The sequence below is a fragment of the Asparagus officinalis genome, chromosome 5 (genome assembly GCF_001876935.1).
Source record: "Asparagus officinalis chromosome 5, Aspof.V1, whole genome shotgun sequence".
In the NCBI taxonomy this organism is placed as follows: domain Eukaryota; kingdom Viridiplantae; phylum Streptophyta; class Magnoliopsida; order Asparagales; family Asparagaceae; genus Asparagus; species Asparagus officinalis.
The window spans coordinates 131,268,932-131,286,054 of record NC_033798.1 but is presented as its reverse complement, the minus strand read 5'-3'; the positions used below and the strand labels follow the sequence as shown (position 1 = coordinate 131,286,054).

The 17,123-nt window shown below is 40.8% G+C and overlaps 1 protein-coding gene and 1 long non-coding RNA gene across 2 annotated transcripts; both read right to left on the bottom strand.

Moving 5' to 3' along the window:
- Positions 778-3,266, bottom strand: LOC109843705. Its single transcript, XR_002247767.1, has 3 exons — positions 2,680-3,266; positions 1,388-1,431; positions 778-1,272 (listed from the first exon to the last, which is right to left on the bottom strand). It is a non-coding gene; the product is annotated as an uncharacterized LOC109843705 (long non-coding RNA).
- LOC109841417 lies at positions 13,175-14,822 on the bottom strand. Its single transcript, XM_020410382.1, has 2 exons — positions 14,252-14,822; positions 13,175-13,830 (listed from the first exon to the last, which is right to left on the bottom strand). Exons 1-2 carry the CDS (start codon positions 14,417-14,419, stop codon positions 13,288-13,290), a joined length of 711 nt encoding a protein of 236 aa, XP_020265971.1. The 5' UTR covers positions 14,420-14,822; the 3' UTR covers positions 13,175-13,287.

The following is a 17,123-nucleotide window of genomic DNA, read 5'->3' as shown; positions in this document are numbered from 1 at the left end:
CAAAGAAAAAATAATCATGTGGTCAGGCCCACCTTGTCAGTCACATCAAAAGTTGTGGACCACACTACTCTATCTCTTAGTAGCTCATTTTTGGAAATAAGCCACCACCACATAACCATCATTCCCATGTATATATAAAATATGAAGTTTCATTATGTATATTCAATCACCTTTTATATGTGCTTTTTAATTTCTTGCAAGGAGATGTATTAATCAGCAAAAATTCTTTTTCACGGCATTCTCTAAATTTACTTGAATTTAGGAAATTTTCAATCTATTTCAGCTGAAGCTGGCAAAATTACCAGACTATGAACATTGGGAAATAGTAAATGTACAGTAGCTAAAATATATTAACACTTGTAAAACAGGCCTAGTTGACACCAAAGCTATGCTCCAATTTGCCCATGGCCGGAAGAAAAGTAGGTTCCAACTCACTTGCCTGGGCAAAGTGCTTGGCTCAGTTGTAGTGAATCAGTAAATAACTAGTTATAATTTATAAGTAAATATCTTCTCAGGGACCTGCTATTTTTTATGTTATCGTTACACTATTGGTTGTATAAACCTGTTTTTTTCCACGTTTCTTCGTTTCTTTTTCTTGGTTCTACCTTTCTTTCTCCTTCTCTGACTACATCTTTCATCTCCCACTCTCCTCTGCGCAAAAAACAAAAAAAAAAAACAAAACAAAAAAAAGACCCATCCCATCCCCAAAAAAAACGTCCTAAATTTATTACTATTGTACACAAGTTTTGGGCTCTTTTTATTGTTACTCTTGTTTATCTGTAATTGAGTTTCTAGTTACAAAGTATTAGGGCTCTTGCACAAAGGATAGGCATTGAATGGACTATTTTAGACTATTAGTTACCTTGGGCTTCCAGACTCTTATTCTCATAATGATTGCCAGAAAATTTTTTGGGGAAAGCTTGGTTTGTGATTTTTTTTTCTTCACAGTGATCAACATTTCTAAGAAGTCATGTTGTATTATCCAAAGTTTGTCTCCTACCAACAAATGAAAATTCTTGAGACAAAATGGACATATCAACCAAGATGAAGAGGTAGGAATCTCATGGAGGTGAAAACCACTTGTAACACGTAGGAATCTCATGAAGGTGAAAACCACTTGTAGCACTGACAATTCCTCCAAATATTGAACAACTTCAGTTTATACTTAAAATGCTGAATGTGAAACAAAAGATCACCAGTAACAAATGTAACATCTGTGTTGTACTTGATCAGGTGTGAGTTTGTTTCCCCTCGATGCACAACCACATTCACCTATAAGTTTCTTACTTTGTCGTTATATCCGAAAAATGAGAACATTCATGATTCTTTTACTCAATGATATAATATTTGTCTTTATTAAAAATAATAAATACAGAACGACACGTACCTAAATCTCAATTCTCCTTTAAACTGTCCAGACTGCAGTATAACCTGCCAGAGTTCATTTGCGCCATCAAGTATAAGATACAAAGAGAATCGATTTAGTGATTTAGAAGGGGAACTGTACAAACCACTAGATAATCACGTCAAGTCCAAGAAAAACAACAACATAATCATAATTGAGTACGGACAAAACAACAACATAATGGAAAGATTACTTCAATTCTAACAGGAAATTCTTTGCCATTCTTCACTCTATTGTAATAAAACAGTGAGGATCAGAAACCTAGAGGAAACTGTCACAATATGCATGTATATATAAAGGACCAGTGATGCGAGGGAACCCCAATCCCACTCCCCCACCAAGCGCACACACAGGCATGCACGCACGCACGCACACGCACCCACGCGGACACACACGCACACACAAAGCGTTTCCTGCCAAAAACATCAAAATATAGTTTAAATATATGTTACTGTAATCACTAATCAGATGATCTGGTGTATTGAAAATAGTATTTAATATATGATTTTGCACTATAATGAACAGAATGAAATGCCAGCTAACCATTCACTTATTCTCACTATATACTACTTCTAGCGGAAAGCAAAAAAGCATAAGGCTGAACAGGAATCAAAATCCTCAGCAACAAATGTTACATCAATAGAAATCTTAAAGTAAAAAGCATAAGGCTGAACAGGAATCAAAATCCTCAGCAACAAATGTTACATCAATAGAAATCTTAAAGTAGAAATTTGTACACTCTAAAAAAATATAAATCCTCAGCAACAAATGTTACATCAATAGAAATCTTAAAGTAGAAATTTGTACACTCTAAAAAAATATAAATCAGAGCCTACTTTGGGCTTTATGTATCTTAAGGAAACTGTACAATATAGGATTCATGTATCAGACCCCAAAAATTTGGGATGAAGACTTTGTTGTTGTAGTAACGAAACTATACGTATAAGAATCAAACAAGAGTCCCAATCTAATAATTAATAAACCAATCTATTTATAATAACATACACGTTGGAGTCCTTTTTCCATTCAGAAAGGAGGGTGAAGCTGACATTCAACTATTATGGATGAAAAGTAAAAAAAGTTTCAACATTGAGGGAACAAGCACAAAACCTACTAAAGTTAATGTCTACATCCAAATCTTCACCATTTTAACACATTATGCTTTAACCTCTAGCAATTGACTATTGTTTTTCATAGGAATAGAAATGTTTGCATGCTTTTAATTGTCACAAACTGAACACGTAGCACTCTAACTATGATTATATATTTCATACCTGAGAATCATCTGAAGGAATAAACCCCAATATAATCCCCCTGTTGATAGTCATAGCTGAAACAGTTCCACCCTGTGAACAGCTAAAAGAATTAGACGAGAAAAATTATTGCCCTTAAAATAAGAAGACACCCACTTAGAACATTAGATTGAAGGACAAGTGAGACCAAAAGAGATGGTTCTAAGGTTATATAATCAACAACAAGGCCAAAAGAGATGGTTCTACTATTATACAATCGACAGCAAGCATACTATTTAAATTCAAATTTTTTCTAACTGGCCCTTGAGGTGTGACTCAGGTTGGTTAAAATTAAGACGGGGTTGGGTACAAGTTCCCAAGATAAAGACTAGGGCCTATTTTTTGATATATGAATCTCGGTCACTAGAATTTGATGATGGGACCGCCCACTTTTGGAGATGCATCGTCTGAAAGTTGATCTACGCCATTTGAATTGTCTGGAAATGAATTCAAGATGGTTCTTAAGTTTAATTTATTACCCATCCATCGATTGATTAGCCAAAAAAAAAAAAAGCAAACAACTGAAAAGGGTGAGTCGGCCACGAGATTTTACACACGGCAGAAACTACAATTAATGAACCGTTTAAATAATTTATTAATTGAGACAACGTGGTCGTGGCTCCTCATTTCGTGCCCTCTGTCACTTCAGCCACCATCTCCTTCACCCTGTCCAGCTGATCCATTACAAAAACACAAAAATTTGGCACAAATTAAGAATCAGATGACCTTTTATTAGCAGATCCCTTGGATCCGGGAACATAAAGCAGCCGTAACGACGAGGAGACAACCGAGCGAGCGAGAAAACAATGGCAAAAGAAGAAGAAGGGGGGAAGAAGAAGAAGAAGAAGAAAAGATGTAAACATCAATCAAGAAACCACCAAGCGGAGCCCTCGATAAATTCAGGCGTCGAATGGAAACACGAGCGAAGATCTCAGATAGAGGAGATTACTTAGACGGCGTACAAATGCAGGATTCAAATCACAAGGAAGGCGACAGCGGTGCAGGGAATCTGAAGCGCTATACTAAAGTAAGTGAAGGGAACGGAACGGAATCCAGAGTCGTGGATGGAAAAGGCGGTGGGGAATGGAAACTGACCTCGTCGGGGGAGGGCCATGAGGCGGAGAGGCCCATCGGTCGCTGAGCAGAGAGGCTCTCGAGTCGAGATGACGGTGGGATCTGAGCCTCAGTTGATACTTAATGATGATGAGTAGAGAACAGGAGGGAACAAATTAAATCCAGCAACCCAATCATCGGTATAAAAAAAACCCACTCCTTCGGGTACTAAAAGGATTGGACTCGTTTTATCTTGCGATTTTCGCATCGGTCCCCGATGTCTCATTTACTTATACGCAGGTCCCCCAGTTGAGTTCAACATTTATGCTTACAGGTCTCCCGGATCGTTTTGTGATAAATGTCCCTGAAACTGTCAATCTTTTGAGATATATGTTCCCATGATTAATTCTCATCCAGGCAACCCAACTAAACTAATGGCGTTATTAGTTTCATTTTTTTTCCCCCATTTCTGCCGTTGTCTTTAAGGGGTTGTTTGGTTAATGTATTTGACATTGGGGGTTGGGCAGAAAACCTGCCAAAAGAGAGCACTTTTGACAGGCTTTTTGCCCAACCCCCAATGCCAAATACATCAACCAAACAGCCCCTAACCTACCCTTATTTTTCCCATGATTAATTGCACTTGGAAACCGTGTTATTTTCCCCTACTTTGCACTTGCATACCTCAGTTGTTTTTTCGCAACACTTATATACTCTAAAATGTTAGATTCTGCACATAATTACCCTCAGTTGTGTAAATGAGAGAATTATTTTTTTCTCAAAAAGCCTCGTCTGACACTCACATGCAAACTTGTAAGGCATTTTAACCCCTGATATTTGTTGAATTATTGTTAGACCTATCAAATCCTATTTTTAAATAGAATTATGGTAGGCTTAAAATATAATTATGTTAATTTTAACAAAAGTTAAGGATCGAAAAGTTCTAATATAATGCTAGCTTGTGAGTGTCACATAGGAACTTTTATGGAAAAATTCTAGTATTTCCACTAACTTAGTGTAATTAAGGGCAAATTTTAAAAATTTAATCTATGCGAGTGCTGCCAAAATAAAATGAGGGCGGATGCATGCAAAATAGAGAAACCATAGGGCATTTAACTGCAATTAAGCCTTTAATTTAGCTAGGTCAAGTGGATGAGAACTAGCCATGAGGACTTGTTTCAAAGAACTTAATAATTTTAGGGGATTTATATTAAAATATGATCAATGGGGGACTTGTGTCCAAATAGGTGACATTCGGGGGACTTATATCCGAATAGATGAGCTTCTGGGGGAGCTTTATATGGAAATATGATGAGATTTGGGGGACCAATTGTATCTCAAAAACCCTTTTATTTTTAGAGATAAAAGAGAGAATTAGGTAGCCAAATATTTGGACGGACGCACGCACCCCCTATAATCACGGTCACGCCTGAATCCGTTCAGATACGCAATAGCTGTCCAGTTAGGGATGATTACTGTGACTGCTGAGCCTATTCTCAACGCTGGGCCAAGCTAACAAGACAGCTGGAAGATTTAGCAATATCAAGCTTCGGGAGTCTACTGGAGAAATAAAGATATTTCGAGGTAGTATACCATGAAAACTCCAAATTTTATTAGCACAAGTAACTATATGAATATAAATATCACATTCCAAATCAAATATGCTGTTTTTTTTTACTGACTTTTAACGAGAAGGCATGCAACTAACCTACCAATGAGAAATTATCTAGTTTTTATATACTGGTCCACTTAAAGGGTGGTTTAGTAGGTCACATGACAAAGTCGTGTCGCTTCTTCGTGAGGTGCCCGATTCGATTCTCATGTGCACCAAATGTGTCGTCAATATATATATATACATCCATATCCAAAAAACCTATACTATGTGTTTAGACTATGGCTTGTTATATATTAACAATTTGTTAAAGATGGCAAGATGTTAGGCGAGAATAAATGCCACTTATAACATCAAGTGGCCCATCCAAAACTACCTCCGCAAGTGCTACATGTTGGGAATTAGCTTTGTATCAGTACAATAAAAGTTATTGATGTCCACACTTATTTTATTATACATAAAATTGACGTTTTATTTGCAAAAAATTAAAGTAATGACACAAATAAAAAGTGTGGAAAATCACGATCGTATAGTTGTGCCATTAGATATAAAATAAAATATAATTGAAAAAGGCTATTGTTTGTGGGAAAATTTACAGTAAAAGAAATAAAGGAAAATTGATTTGTATTCCTTCGATCTCAATTACAATTTGGATTTTCTGATTACAAAAGAGAGGAGAATTAATCTGGATTCTCCCCTTTGTTTAATTCTGGGTTATTCACGGTGGCGATAAAATGCCTCCCTCGAATGCTCGCGTCGAGTTTGCTCTCCGTTGACGATCCGACGTTTTGCTTCACTGGAACGATGTCTTCTCCTCACGGTTTGACGTTGTGGAGAACTTGCAAAGCAAGTTTTTGAACTCTGAATGAGTTTAGAAGAACTCTGTAAAAGGGTTTATTTGAACCGAAAATCGGTTAGTAAGCCAAGGCCAGAAGAAAGCTCCGGTGGTCGATCTCCAGATCTGAGAATGCTCCAAAGATCCTCTCTTTGCTGCCAAGCTCCAGCGTCAATCCGAACCAAGAAGTTCCAACCTCGCTGCCAAGTCTCAGATCCAAAAAACCAGCCCGAACTCAATTGAGTTTACCCATATTTATAGGGAATTAAGGGGTGTAACCGCCCTCCTTAATTCTCTCCATAATGGGGTTGAGAGGGGTGTAACCGCCCCCTTAATCCGCTCCTAAGTGGGGCGGAAATCCCTCAAATCGTGGAGGGAAAACGATTCCTGCAACCGTTCAGCTCGTGTTTGAACGAGTCAAACGCCCACGTTGGCGTTCAGGACCCTAACTCCGCGTTTTAGAATGGAGACGCGGAGTTGGGTACTCGTTGGGTGTTGAAAAACGCGAGGGCCGCTCGCGTTTTGGAGTCTGAATGTTGGAAACGCGGGGGTCGCCTGCGCTTCGTTTCATGAAGGTTGGAAACGCGAGGGTCGCCTGCGTTTTGCTTGTTAAAGCTTGGAAACGCGGGGGTCGCCTGCGTTTCAGGAATTGAAACGCGAAGATGAATTCCGCGTTTTTAGAAGGAGCCAATGACTTATAGCTTCTTCTGTAGAGCGTTGCAAAGACTATTATCTTGTAATCTTCATCTTGGCTCCTTAAAAATATGAGAGTCGTCAGATTGTAACTCCCGATGTTGATTGTGAAGACTATTGATTAGAGCTTTCATCAGTTATTGTGAAGGTCATCAGATTGTAACTTTCATCGGTCTATGTGAAAGTCTTTAAATTATAGCCTTCTGGAAGTCGTCAGATTGTAACATCCATCATCGGTGTTTGATGGGGGATTAGCTATCTATTTTTATTTTTATTTTTTTTGACAACCTACAGCTATTAGTCACACATGGATTGTGTGAGGGTCTATTGATGAGCTTAAATAACAAATCTTGGGTTTTAAGTATATTGGTAATTAAACTTTTATGATAGTATATAAGTTAACCAACTCTATAGTTAAGTGTGTTTTGGTGAAAGTAATCCTAGAATGACTAACCTTTTGGGAAGCTATAGTGTTGAATAGTGATCTTTATTTCTAAGGGCTAAACGGAACTATGTGTCACATCTCTAGACACATGTATGTGTCATGAGTTTTGTGGCATATGTATGTGGCTAATAGGCACACATGGATTGTGTGAGGGTCTACCGATGAGCTTAAATAACAAATCTTGGATTTTAAGTATATTGGCAATTAAACATTTATGATAACATGTAAGTTAACCAACTTTATAGTTAAGTGTGCTTTGGTGAAAGTAATCCTAGAATGGCTAACCTTTTAGGAAGGTATAGTGTTGAATAGTGATCTTTATTTCTAAGGGCTAGACAGAACTATGTGTCACGACTATAAACACATGTATGTGTCACGAGTTTTGTGGCATATGTATGTAGCACCACTCTCGACATATATAGTATCATGAGTTTTGTGACACATGATATATCGCAATTTTTATTACATATATATGTATCATAAATTTTGCGACACATTCTCACACACACATGCTCTACCTACACTTTGGGTATGTGTCGCACTTTATTTGTATGACAAAAATATGTCACATGGAGATAAAATATATATATCACAATTTACAATTTTTGTTATAATGAGAGTCGAAAAAGAAGCTGAAAGCAAAATGAGGAAAAAAACGATGATAGCCTGCGAGACCGGCCAGTCCGACCGACAGGATTCTCTACCAGTATGCCTGGTCAGTCAAACATGTTCGAGCTAATGTTTCCTATTTTACCATTTTTTGAAGTTATGTTCTAGTTAGGACTCCTATGGAGTTATGTGTTCAATTTTTGAGACTATAAAAGAGATTTTCTTAATTCTAGGGTGTTATATCAAAAAATAACCTAAATACTAATCCTCCCCCAAGAGTCGACATGTGTCCTGAATTAATTACACACTATCTCGATTTGACCCTAAGCAGGACGAGTCTAGTAACGTCATCACTCGACCCTTACCCAGATGGGCCGAGTCAAAAGGCATCTTCACTCGAGCCCCTCAGTTCAGGATGACCTCATGCTTCTTCATTTGGCAAGGTTGGATTGAGAACCTCATAGTCCGAGATGGCCGAGTAGAAAGGCATCCTTTGTCGTCCCACTCGCAAATTTGACTCGAGAGGCGGTTTGTCCTCGAACTTATCGTCGACAGCCAGTCACCATCACGGTGGATGCATGATTGGAGTCATCATTACTCCACCCCCAAAGTCTTAATGATTCATTGGACCGCATCAGCACCTTAAGCTATCTGTCATCACTGTATTAATCACAATGTGACTCAGACCCTATAATATCGACACCTGTAGAGTATCTACTAACTTAGCCGACTGCCAAGACTCAGCCAAAATTACCTGAGCACCCCCTCAATTGGGCATAAATAGGCTCATCGCCTACTAACCAAAGGTACATGCAATTCCTGCACATTTAGAGAGAACTATATCAATTTCTTGATCCTATTCAGATCGTAACTGACTTGATCGTCGGAGGAATCACTGGAGAACCCAACTCTGGTCATCTAACATGTTACAACTTTGCATGACTCTCTTCCTATCAGGGAATCAACCACTACAGGAGGTCAAGGGACCCCAATCTCTTCAAGATCGGCCCTAAACACTCCTGTTGAGAACTCACGCATCAACATAGGGTTAGATGTATCAAGCTAAGAATAGTATCATATTGTCAAAGAGAAGTAGAGAGGACTAAGGAGAGAAATCTAGGGTTTGAAAGATCTTTTGGTGGAAATTAAGAGAGGGAGTTTCTTGTGGAATCTTTAGAGCTCACAAGAATAGATTGCATCTTGTAAATCTCTAATATAAAGAAGCCTCAGATCTCTTCCCATGGACGTAGGGATTGTTAAACCACGTAAGTCCTGTGTCTTTATGCTCTTGATCCATTTTTTGCAAATTATTACTTTCTATTTGGTTCAAACTTATAGTTTCTTGGAGTTACCACACTGTCAGGTGTTAGATTGGTCTATAAAGAAGGAGGTGATCTAATCAGATGTTCGGTAATATTTTCCCAAGTTGCGCTTTTGCATAGATTATCCACTGGTGAACAAAAATCAGTGTCGTGTTGCGGATAGTGTTGTAGGCTGTCTAAAAATCACAATAGATAGTTAATCCCCCATCAAACACCGATGATGGAAGTTACAATCTGACGACTTCCAGAATGCTACAATTTAAGGACTTTCACGTAGAAGGTTACAATCTGACGACCTTCACAACAACTAATGAAAGCCACAATTCAACAGCCTTCGCAATCAACATCGGGAGTTACAATCTGACAACTCTCATATTTTCAAGGAGCCAAGACGAAGATTATAAGAGGACGATCTGTGCAAAGCTCTAGCAAAAGAGACTACAAATTAACGGTCTCTTCATATTAGAATGCAGATATCTCTCAAACCGTAAGGAATTTGGCGAAACGGATGAAGCGAACCGAAGCCTTTGGCTCGGTTCGGATGGCCCCGTCTCGTCGAGATAGCCGATTTTCATATATAATTCGTCCAATTCCGACTTACGGTTTGAAAGTTATGACCTGTTCTTCGTAGCAAATTATGTTCTGAAGTCCGTCTGCAAGACCGGACTTCGACAGAACATTGGACTTAGCTTGAAGCTCGCCAAGCCCGCCTAAGGTTTGCCTCTGCATTACAGAGTCAAAACGCATAGGTCGAACCAGCGTTATAACCTCAAAACGCAGAGGTTATCCTTGTGATATAACATCAAAACGCAGAGTTACGGCCCAACTCTGCGTTTTCAGCCTAAAACGCAAAGTTCACCTCTAAAACGGCCCAACTGTGCGTTTTCAGCCTAAAACAGGCTCAACTCTGCGTTTTCAGCCTAAAACACAGAGTTCATCTCTAAAACAGCACGACCTGTGCGTTTTCAGCCTAAAACAGGCCCAACTCTGCGTTTTCAGCCTAAAACGCAGAGTTCATCTCTAAAACGCATGCGGCCTGTGCGTTTCAACTCCCAGCGAGCGCCCAACTCTGCGTCTCATCTTTAAGACGCAGAGTTAAGGTCCGAACGCAAGCGGCCCTTGCGTTTTCAACTCCCAACAAGCGCCCAACTCTGCGTCTCATCAATAAGACGCAGAGTTAAGGCCCAGAACGCTGTTTTCAGCGTTTTGACTCGTTCAAAACACTAACAGAACGGTTTCAAAACCGTTTATCCCACGTTCTGAGGGATTTCCGCCCCACTTAGGAGTGGATTAAGGGGGTAGTTACCACCCTAAATCCCCTATAAATAGGGGAAAACTCAACTGAGTTCGGGGATTTTGGCTCTGGGCTCTTGGATTATTCTTTTTGGGCAGCAAAGCAAGAGCATTCGTTCTTCCACTGGAGCTTTAGAGGTCGACACAGGAGCTTCTTTATCCTTGGCTTATTAACCGAACTTTCGCGTTTAAATCAATCTTTCATAGAGATAAACTCGATCTGAGTTATCAACTCGTCCAGAGTTTCCAACTTGCTCTGCGGTTCTTCTTAAAACTCGCTCTGAGTTATTAACTCGTTAAGAGTTATTTTTAAGACTTGCCACGCAAGTTCTCCACAGCGTCAAATCGTGAGGAGAAGACATCGTTCCAGTGAATCAAGACGTTCGGATCGTCAACGAGAAGCAAATTCGACGCGAGCATTCGATGGAGGCATCTCATCGCTACCGTGAAGAACCCAGTTTTAAACAAAGGGGAGAATCAAATTCATTCTCCTCTCTTTTGTAATCGGAATCCAAATTGTAATTGATTTTGAGAGGAATACAAGTCGATTTTTCTTTCATTGTCTTTTTACTGCAAAATTTCCAACAAACAAGTGTGCGCCAACAATGGTAACATACTCATCCTCTTCCATCAACATCCCACCTCGATCCATCTACTGCAGCCTCCAAATGAAAACCGAGAGAATGGAGAGGGCCTTAGTTAGTGAGGAGTGTTGTGCGCAGCGGAAATTTCGGCAGCACCTCTGGTGCGCAAGGTGCACAACAAGAGATTAGATCACAACGAAATTCTTGTTTCTCAAAGGAAACAAGAACCAAAAGCCAGATATCTCATCAAAGTGAGATATCAGCTCTTCCTCTCGTCAGCTCTAGGACTGCGCGTCGAGGGAACCTACAAGCTATTACAAATCACGGCAAGAACATAAATTTTTACGTGGTTCGGCAAACTGCCTACGTCCACGGGGCAAGGAGGGGGAGATCTACTATTAGAGGGAGAGATACAACTGGGGTTTACAATCTCACAACCTAAACCCTCTCACAAACTCTCAGGTCCCTCACACAAATATCTCTCTCAAAAGGGGAGCACAAATCAAAGAACAACTGCAAAAAGACTTTGTATTTCTCTGTGAATAGCCGCCAAAGTCTGTCCTTGCTCTCTGCCACTTGCTACAGTCGAAAAGAAAAAAAAACGATTTTTTTTCTTGCTCCACGCAACTGCAGCCGCAAAACCTCCTACACTTGCACCTTTCCGCAGCCAAACCTCCTTGCTTGCTTTTTCACGAAAAACCTAGGTGCATTTATATGGAGATTGATGAAATCGGGTGGGCCGCACTTGGGCTTGTGCTCTTCGTTCACGCGTCAACTTCACGCGTCAAACTTCACGTGAAACAATTCACGCCTGGGCCCCACACTCACAAGGAGCAGGACTAATTAGTATTTAACAATCGTCATTTGTGTATATCATCTTCCTGTGTCTAATAATTTTCAACTTTTCACTAAATACAAGTTACATAATATATAAAAATAATAATATATAGAATGAAATGTGCTAGTATATTTGTCCATACGGGAAGGAAGGATTCAAATCTAACAGCTTGGTTTGTAATGGAGGCCACGACGCACTTATATACTTGTTTTAAAGGAAAATTACACAAATGTTTTGTACTTTAGGGGTTTTGGATTTAAAAAAAAAACTTGAATTTTGTAGATAATACAAATAAAACCCTTCACTGTTGGAATATCTCATAAACATGTAGTAACATGTTTAGTGAAAATAATAAAACAGTTTGTCCTATCTTGCTCCCCGGCCCATATGAAGGTTCTTCATTCAAAATTTTCATTGCAAAATTTGATTTGCATAATCCAAACGCATTACTCTTTCTGAAAACATTAATGCAGGTTTTCCCTCATTTTCTATAGTTCACGGAGGTTTCCTGGGGCCTATAGGGGGGGTTGGGATCCTCTACTAAGACATAGTGCCTCCTAATGCATCTCCACCTTTCATTTTGTGCATAAGCACAAAATACGAGGAGGTACTATGCAATGAAAGGTGAATATGCATTAGAAGATATTAGGAGGCATTATGCCTTAGTAGAGGATCCCAATCCCTATAGGTGAGGGGGCGCTGAAAATTGCCATTTATTAAATAATAACTAATAACTAAATTGCTATAGCCTACAGGTGGTTGGCATATGGTTTTGTTGATGGGTCGCGTGGCGCGGCCGGGTGTCGCATCATGCAGGCGTAGGTGAAGCTTATCTGACCGTAATAATTCCACATGCTCCTAATTCAAAATCTTAAATGCGAAGAAAATTAATATTGCAATTCGTTGCGCATGGTTTTGGTTTCCAGCGAGAGGAGCCGGTACCAGATCGATCGCGTAATTGGGCCGCTGACTTGAATTGTGGTTGGAGCGCGATTGAGAGAGTCGGTGAATCGTGTACTCATGAGACTTGAGGGAGCCCATCCATCCAATTAGTCATTTTCCGCAGCGCACTTTCCGTCATCGGGTGAGGAGCCAGACCCGGGCTGAACAGGATTCGTGATCACGAAATACCAGCGAAATCGTCTGCTCAATCGCATTCTCCGACATATATAAAGTACCCTGATGCTCTCTGCTGATCCAATGACCAACATGAATGTGATTACAAATAAATAAATTATTATATGGACAGTCCTAATCGACTACTCGCATGCCTATATATATTGAATATGAACATCAATTAATCCCTCCCTCATACCCCCGTGTAAATCTTCCGTGGCTCCTCCTCCGCATCCGAGGCTCTGACGATATCAGTGGCGTAAAACATGGGAAGCATTATAAGGTAGCAGCAAAACACGAGGGAAGGACCGAGCATCCACAACAAGAGGGGGATTGCGGCGTAGAATAGCCTGTTCCCAACACCGTGCAGAAGAAAACCCTTGTTGAGCGTGTCACAAATGTAGCCCACTGTGATTGCAGGATCGCGTTCATGCTCATCCCCGATGTTGGGGATGTTAATGAGGAAGCAGGCCTGGTTCATGATCCTTATGGAGAGGGTGTAGCAGATGAAGGTGAGGAGAAAGACGAAGAGGAGAGTCACAAACTTGAGGTAAATCATGAAATCCTGATGAGCGCCGTATAAAGAGCTGTTGAGGGGTTTCTTTACACTGTATGTGCTGCTAAGGATGGCAGCGAGGCCGGTGCAGAGGAGGATGGAGGTCGTTGCCATCAGGGTCGATGCCATTATTGCGTTTCTTATGCTTTGCACCACCACCATGTGCTTCTTCCCGTTTTCCTGAGTTCAGGGGGAAAAAATAAAAATCAACACAGATCAAACACAAAACTCGTGACGAATTAAGTAATCGACAAAATAACATGTGCATGGTGCACGGAGACACGCTCTGTTTTTAGACAAACTTAATCCACATTGCAAAATTGACTCACTAAAATGGATGAAGACTTTAATATGCGCTCAACTCGGATTGTGCAGGTGAAATACGAAGGCACGCATCCATCAATACGCTAATGAAGGGGAAGGGTATACCTACTCTAAAATTCATTAGGGGACATGCTGGGGCAACTAACTAATTAAAGCCAGCATCTTAAATACAAAGGAAATTATTTAAATAAATTAAACAGAAAAAGGCGTATATGGTAGATAGATAGATAGATTAAAAAAAACAGACAGACAGATAGATAGATAGATATACGAGTACCTCGATCATGGCAACCGCCCATCTTCGTTGGGCGGCGGAATTGACACCGACATCAGTCGTGTGAGGTCGAGACTTGATCACTCTCCAAAGCCAAACATGGTACACAGAGCACAAAGTGATGCCCAGGGGGACTAGAATCATATCCAAGTATCCCGCTCTCCACTCCATAACCACAATCGCATCAGTCCTCTACGATCTCGATCTTACGGGAAAACACCCTTCTGTGCTCCCCAGCATATAAAGCCTCCGCCAACCCTGTTGCATTTATTAACAGGGGGAGGCTGTTCAAGGCAGGCAGCAAGTGTTTCGGCACATCAAGCTAATGTATTGCCGCTGCCGCATCACCAAATCTTTATCACTTCAAGGTTTTCCTACACTTCTTTCTTTCTTTCTTTTTATTGTTGTTTGAGGGAATTCCAATTTTATGAACTCTTTTTTGCCTTCGCTTTATATATATAAAATCTATCCTAACATAATAAGCTGAGCTATAGTTTACACCAACTGTTTGGCTAAGAAGGCATGAAAGATAAAAGACGGGAAGCGCGGTCCCCTTCCCCATGAAACTGGGAGCTGAATTGCTCAGAGAGTCAGTTTCACGAGGGGAAGGGAATTCAGTTGAAGGCAGGGGAAGGATGCTTTCAAAATTAAAGCTAACAAGTTGTTAGTTAGCCTCATGCATGTGTTCCTTTTGCCCCCCGTTCATGGCCATAGGAGTCGTGACGTGCTAATCAAACGTAACGAAGCAACGTCCAAAACAAAAGCCGGGTGGGGTGTCAAAATGATGGCAGGCGTACATCATAACTAATTGGGAGAAATGCTTCCAGCCCCCAAAACCAAAGAAAACGTGCTCCCCCTCTTAAAACTTTTTCAACGGGCTCTTTGCCTCCAAAAGTAAACTAATTATTCACTGAGCCCCCAAAACACAAAGCCCAAGAATTTTACACAGGTAAATACTATAATAATCATTCTCTCTCTCTCTCTCTCTCTCTCTCTCTCTCTCTCTCTAACCACGCAATCCCTCCGCTCTCCCTCCTCCTTCCCCTACCTCTCCACCCGCCGCCACCGCCGCCCTCCTCCTACAATCCTCGCCTCCTCCGTCGTCGTCGCCGCCCCAAAACGCAACCTTCGCTGCCGATTGATCCACCGCGTCAATCGTTCCTTTGCCAGCGATCCTCACAACCTTCGCTACCAATTTAACCTCCCCACAACAAAGATTCAGCGCCTTGGAGCTCCCCAGGGACACCACCGCCGCCCTCCTCCTACAATCCTCGCCTCCTCCGTCGTCGTCGCCGCCCCAAAACGCAACCTTCGCTGCCGATTGATCCACCGCGTCAATCGTTCCTTTGCCAGCGATCCTCACAACCTTCGCTACCAATTTAACCTCCCCACAACAAAGATTCAGCGCCTTGGAGCTCCCCAGGGACACCACCAACAGATCCTCTGCCCCGTCGGCGAAGGGAAACTCCCTCTTGTTAGTAAGCACGGCGTGATTACAGCCGCCGTCGGGTTTCCCATCCCAACCCCCCTCCCATCGCTTTGATCTCGGTCCTCCTATCCACCGACTTCACCTCAGTCGCTCGATCCGCAACGCAGGTCGCGACACAGACGTCTTTGATGAGGAAATTAAAGCCATCGGATACCACGGCGTTAGACCTCGAGAACATGAACGCCGACCCCGTCAACAGATCGAAGCACAAGATCAGCAACGACTTTTTAGAATCCAGGCTCAGACACGCATCTCCAAACAACTTCTTGAACTTGTTGCTTAATAATTTTGACGAGCTGAACAGCTTGCGAAATCTCCCTCTCCTCTGAAACATCTTTTGATTTTTGGCTAGGAATAATCAAGAAATTATATGTAAATATAACTAAATTTTGGGCTAATTGGCTTATAATTAGTTGCAATGGTGGAATATCAGTGGGTTGTTCTTGAAACTTCTGTCGGTTACGCGTTTGTTGTTAAGGTTATACGAGCTGCTTGTTAAGATTACGGTTGTTTGTTAAGGTTACGCGTTTGTAGTTAAGTTTACGCGTTTCTTGTTAAGGTTATACGAGTTGCTTGTTAAGATTACGAGTTACTTGTTAATGTTACGCGTTCATTGTTAAGGTTACGCGTTGCTTGTTACGCGTAACCTTCATATTTAACGGAATCTGACAGAAGTTTCAAGAACCACCCATTGATATTCCACCATTGCAACTAATTATAAGCCAATTAACCTAAAATTTAGCTATATTTACAAACACGCAACATTAACAACCAAAGCGTAACCTTAGCAACCAACGCGTAACCTTAACAACAAACGCGTAACCTTAACAAGCAACCCGTAATCTTAACAAGCAACTTGTATAACCTTAACAAGAAACACGTAAACCTTAACAACAAACGCGTAACCTTAACAAGCAACCCGTAATCTTAACAAGAAACTCGTATAACCTTAACAACAAAGCGTAACCTTAACAACAAACGAGTAATCTTAACAACAAACGCGTAACCTTCATATTAACGTAATCCGATAGAAGTTTCAAGAACCACCCACTGATATTCCACCATTGCAACTAATTATAATCCAACTAGCCCAAAATTTAGCTATATTTACATAAATTTAGCCCAAAATTCAAGAATCACCCACTAATTATAAGCCATTAGGACTTCTCCGATCCCCCCATCTCATTGGTACAAAATTCAAGGAAAAAACAAGAAAATTCATTCCTTATCGCCTTCAGTACTTATTACCCCTCAGCCACTCTTATCTTGTTCCCGCACCCACACTTTAGCTTACCGTGATCCCTCTCGAAGAACTCCCTGTTTGCGTCGAAAATTGATGTATTCATTGCGGTATTCATTACAACTTCGGTCGTTACAATGAAAACA

Coding starts and splice junctions, on each gene's coding strand:
- LOC109841417 (XM_020410382.1), bottom strand. CDS start 14,419: ATGGAGTGGAGAGCGGGATACTTGGATATGATTCTAGTCCCCCTGGGC. Junction 13,831..14,251: donor GGGCGGTTGCCATGATCGAG/GTACTCGTATAT, acceptor CCCTGAACTCAG/GAAAACGGGAAGAAGCACAT.